At 36.6% G+C, this 5788-nt stretch overlaps 1 protein-coding gene across 1 annotated transcript; it reads left to right on the forward strand.

Moving 5' to 3' along the window:
- The first annotated feature begins 411 nt into the window (after positions 1-411).
- LOC115881310 lies at positions 412-1913 on the forward strand. Its single transcript, XM_030898738.1, has one exon. It carries the CDS (start codon positions 412-414, stop codon positions 1804-1806), a length of 1395 nt encoding a protein of 464 aa, XP_030754598.1. The 3' UTR covers positions 1807-1913.
- The last annotated feature ends 3875 nt before the right edge of the window (positions 1914-5788 follow it).

Raw genomic sequence — 5788 nt, forward strand, 5'->3', positions numbered from 1 at the left:
AATTGCTAGCATTTCCTAGTGAATGTTAACAATCACTGAATTTTCGACTTTTACTGTGACATATCTACTAAACTAAAAAGTTTAAAATTAGCAATCTTACGATTAATATTATAATAAGGGTCATTAGAACTGCGGATCTGCATAAATCAATTTAGGAAGTGTCCTATAAATTTAAAAAAAATGCGCCATATGTCCTGAACACAACTGGTTTTCATTATCAATTTCAATCCTCAGCCCATGAGTAATTAGTCCGAAAATCTAATATTGATTAAAAGAAGGGCACATTTCCGAAAGAAATTGAAAATAACAAACCACGCTAACTAAATAATATTTTTAAATTTTCGATATAAGTCACAAAGAACTCAATAAGTGAAATTCAAGTTGGTTTATTTGTTTCAGATTAACTGAACCATGCGTCGCAGTTCCGTAGCCCGCCTGCAGTCCCAAACCTCCGAACCAGTAATCGTCGTCGAAGACCAAGAAAATGAAGAAGAAGCCCAAAAAAGCAGCTCGCAGCACAGTTCCGAAGACGAATCCCCCAGCATGAACCCCTACCTCCTCTCGCCCTTCGCTAGAGACATTCGAAAACATTCGCTACCCACGCCGCAATGCAGCGGCATCACCGCAAGCCAAATCCGCCGCCTGTCAGACCGTGGCGGCGAGACAGGACCTGGTCCCAGACAAGCTGAGTTTTTGGCAACGCTGTCACAAGCGCCTCAGGTTTCTCCTGGAGGCCGACGTCACTCGGTCGTTACGATATCGAAAGTCCCCACCACGATATTCGGTAGAAACAGACGGGAATCTGTTGCGGCATTTCCTTCCAGTGGGTTTCCCCCACGCATTCTTCCAAACAGGAGGGAATCAATCGCCTGTCCACCCTCAACTGAACGGGGTAGCGTACATAACCTCCAGTTAGACATTATGGATGATATAGTGCAGGCACGAAAGGTACGAATGAAAGTATGGAACACTAGCAGTGAGAAACTGTGCGAAGTCCAGCCTTTAGACGAGCCTTCAGGCAGCGTTCAGCGCTACACCAACTCGGGCCGAAGATTTTCCGATTTCGTCGGTACGACTCTGCCGCCCATCGTGAGCTCGAGCAAGCGCAGAGCCTCCGAGCTGCCCCCTTTTCCTCCCGCCATCGCAACAAGTAAGATAAAGTCTGGAATAGTATGCACTAACACTGATCTTATCTCTATTTTATCTTCTCTTTCCACGTCTGCCACCGAAATCAATCAGTGGGAGAAGGAAGTCCAGACTCCTCCTCCGCAGCCGACAACAGCTAGGGCTGGTAAAACCACTGAGGAACAAACGCACAAGCCGCATAAAAGCAGCAGCAGGTCAAACAGTTTCGACGTCTCCGTGTTGCAGGACTCGACCTCCAAAGACGCGGAACATTCCAAACAATTCCCTAGCCTTTCGAATTGGTTCACGAAAAGACACCAGCCCAAAGCGCAGGAAACGTCGGGCCCTGAAAGAAAACTCTCCTTTTTGGAGAACTTGTCGAAGAAAATCATCGAAAAAGAGCCGGGACGGGTTGTTTGGGATGAGAGAAGCGGATCTCTGGTAGATCCACATGCGCTAGGAAGCGCGATCGAAGTGTTTCTTAGGCAATCGACCCCTGATTCGCCATCTGCAAAAGAGGCACACGCGTCTTCATCAAACAGAGGTAGTAAACTGGCCGATAAGTTTCTAGGAGCGGCTAGCAAAGTTAAAGCTAACTGGTTTTCTAAAGGAGACGAAGATTCGACCGAATCTTGCGACTCTTCCTTGTGCGCCACTCTCAAAGATCTATTTGTTAAATAATATTACTCTTCCAATTTTTATTTGTATTTTTCTAAATGACTGTTACATTATATCTGGCTCTATTCATTTAGATAAACCGACTTTGCCTTCAAAACTAACGACTTCGACAAAACTAAGCCTAAAAGAGACTTGGAAACTAAAACTTCATAATACATATTAAGAAAATATAATTTTGGTTTTTATAACATATCACCTATCGAATCAACAGTTGCTCCTTATTACGAATTAAAAAACAGGCACATCCTCCATTTAAGTAATTTTAGACGTACTTATAAATAAAGGAAAGAAATAAAGGTCACAGTTTTTGCTTGGATCGACTTGACGCTGTTTTTTTTTTTATTCGCTCGTATGACACACTTTAGCATGCTACTATCTACAGTTATACTGTAGTAATTCGTGTCTAAAGGCTTTTTTGTTTCTAGTTAATATAATTATTAATCATTTTACTCAAATTTAAATTCAGCAAGAATTTGAAAGCAGTTCATAAATGTATGTCAAGCCCTTATTAATCTGCAAAGTAATTATATTTTGCATACTAATGTGTGTAGACACTCTAAATTAGTTTTGTTTTATAAACCAAATCGCAGAAAATCTTGCTACTCTTCTCTCAATACTATTAGATACAACTAGCAATCAGAAAATTAAAAGAAATTTCACGTAATTGAAAGATAAACGAGGCAAACAGCAGAACTGTTTTAAAAAATATGTATCTTACGTAATTTTAAACTTCCCGTTGAAACCAAATAAAGCATGTTAAAGAGCTTAATAACTTTTGCTTTTTTTTATTGATAAAGAAGATTAGTTCGAAGAAGCGGGAAAAGATGGCAACTCCTCAGAAAACTTTAAATGAAAAAGGAAAACTAGAGACCATTGAAGTGTTTAAAAAGACAAAGGGCAGCGACAGTTCTGATATGACCTCTCGAAAAGGTTCAACAGTCTAAGCCCACGGCCACACAGAAAGCGTTTTTTGCGATTTTTGCGTGAAATGTCATTAGCGACTAAAACAAAATAACAGGATTATATAGGAGTGGCCCCACCAAAAACGTGTAACGGTCGGCGTGTCTCACAAAAAACGCAAATGAAATCAAATCAGTTTGTTTTCTGTAGCGTCTTTAGCGATTTCTAAGATGAGACCCCGCCATAGCCGGACGTCATATTTAATAATACAATAAAAATACGTTAAAAAGTATGATTTTTTTTTCATTTTAGGGTATTATCTAAAAATATTTTTTATATTTTATTATTTATATAATTATTTTTTATATTTATTTTTAAAAAATTCTATTAAATTAAAAAATTAGAAGGAAATGTTTGAAAAAGTGTAGTTTGAAATGTTGAAAAAGTAATAAATTAAAGGAATATTTTCTTGCGCGTAAAAAATAGTTTTTTATGCGTAAAAAGTGTTTTTTTTTCTGTGTAAAAAAAGGTTTTTTAAAAGAAACAAATAATTTTTTACACGTAAAAAATATTTTTTTTGGGCAAAATTTTTTTTTTAGCAGAAACAATAAGTTTTTGATGCGTAAAAAACTATTTTTTTTGCGTAAGAAAGGCTTTTTACCAAAAAAAAATAAGTTTTTGACGCGTAAAAAAATAGTTTTTTACGTGTAACTAATAGTTTTTTACACGTAATTTTTTTTTTTTTGGGTAAAAAAGTTTTTTTACCAGAAACAATCAGTTTTTGATGCATTAAAATTAGTTTTTTACCTGTCACAGTTTTATTAGTGTATCAAATGATTTTTTTTACACGTAATAATTTGATTCACTTTTACAAAATTTGTATTAAAATATCAATATTTTTGATAAACACGTGGACCACTTACAAATATACGTTGCGTCACTACGTATTTCTAACAACGCTTTCAGATGGAGCGGACCGTCCGCGACGGACCGTCCGTCGTTTCTTTTCAAGATAGCCGTCGGACGAACTCCTGTGAAATTGCTCATATAAACTCATGGTACTTGGTCGAAGTCGCGGACAGTCCGCTCCATCTGAAAGCGCTGTAAGCCGTTAACACGTTTCGTTACAACTAGCTCATGTGTCAGGGCCGTCTCGCTAGCTCGTATGTCACCGCCTTGAATTTTTACTCCCAGCGCGCGTAAAGAAGTTTCACTCCAAAAAGTTTTATAAATCATGTCCTAAAATTGCGTTAGCAACTAGTAATATTTACTATGCTATTATGTAATTATAATTATTTATTATTATATAAGGATTCTTGTCACTTAACTGCTAATATAGAAATTTAATTCTACGCTGTGTTTGTCATAATGCGGATCAACCTGCTCTCACTACCGGTTTCGGGGCCCTACTCCATCATCAGGTGAGCTTGGGAGATCCACAAAATGACAACCACAGCGCAGAGATAGTTAATTCCGACTTGTCGAAAAGTATCGGTTAGTATCGGTCAATGACAAACACAGCGTAGAATTAAATTTCTATATTAGCAGTTAAGTGGCAAGAATCCTTATATAATTTTATTATATACCTCTACTGCAAGAAATCTGTTTTCTATTTTTATTATTTATTATATTATATTATAATTATAACAAGTAACTACAACACCACAACATAAAAAAACCATACACATATAAGCTAAAATTCATAAAATAAATGGTAAATAATAATTATTATTTTTACACACACCACTGGCACTAGCAGTAGATTGTGTTTGTCGCCGAATATATGCTCCGGCCCGTCCACAATTCAACCCCAGCATCTTTTATCTTCGTCTCTTCAACGCTAACCGCGCCGATCTCGCATATCTCTGTCTCACGGGATTGATTGTTGAACGGGCCTGGAATCCACGAGCTTGCGACGTTACTAATTGACATCTTGATAGAAACTGCAGACCTGTAGCGTCTTTTTCGTCTTTTGCGTGTTTTTAATGGACACAAATCGAAAAAACGGTCAAAACGGTAAAATCGCAAAAAGCGCTTGAGACGCAAAAAACGCAAAACGCTAAAAACCTAACTTAACCTAACTAAACTTAACCTTAAAACATTGCTTAAGGTGAGAAAAAAAATAATTGTGTATAATAACTTTATAGTTTATGGTTATTATAACGAAAAACTCTCTCAGTATTGCTCCAGGCTTAGAATTACGACATTCAATTTTCTGAGCAAATAGACACTTAGATAAAAGTTTGTATAAGTATTCAATAAAATAGAACTTGGCAGAGAAGGCACGTATCAAAGAATTTTATTTAGTCTATACTAAGTGGTTTTTGAAATGTCACCATATTTATACTACAATTTCTGCAGATTTAAAGCTCCCCAGAATAATAAAATAGCCAATTCATTATAATTATTTTACAAATTTTAAATATTTTATCATATTGTCTTTTTCGACATACAAAGTAAAAACAGTCAATATAGAAACTTAGAAAATCAAGCTTATATACAGGGTAGCCCATCGAAAACGTTCCACATGGCATAACGGCCAGTGTAATTCTTTTTTCAGAAAATCCAAAAACACGTCAATTTTGTTTGTGAGGGGGACAACTTTTGCCCCAAAAATGTTTGCAAAATTTTCAACCCTCCAAGCGGGGGTGTCATCCCCCAACTTTTTTCAAATGGGAAAGGGGGTCAAGTGGCACCGCAATGAAAAGAGCTTTCTATTCTCTATATTTCTCCGCTTCGTTTTTGAAAATCGGTCGAGTCTTTGAAAAAATATGAAGGATTGAAATTTGAAAAGTTTATTTAAACATTTATCAGACTAAATGATAAGGATAAATTCCTTCGACCAATTTGCTGTTTTTTCTTATTATTTCTAGATGTTTACGCATTTTTTCAGTTGCCACAAGGTTGAACGATCAAGTGCGGTAGTTGCTAGATAGCTGTTCTGTGACTTGTGCGTTCTTCTTGTGCTTGAAAGTTCTTCTCAATATCGTTAAACTTTTTAACAATTATGGTGTACTCACTTGCAGAAAAAGTGGATATAATCGAACTTTATTTTAAAAATAATGAATGTGGCAATCGGTTTGCG

Source organism: Sitophilus oryzae, unplaced genomic scaffold, assembly GCF_002938485.1.
Source record: "Sitophilus oryzae breed Bouriz unplaced genomic scaffold, Soryzae_2.0 scaffold_1716_pilon_pilon, whole genome shotgun sequence".
In the NCBI taxonomy this organism is placed as follows: domain Eukaryota; kingdom Metazoa; phylum Arthropoda; class Insecta; order Coleoptera; family Curculionidae; genus Sitophilus; species Sitophilus oryzae.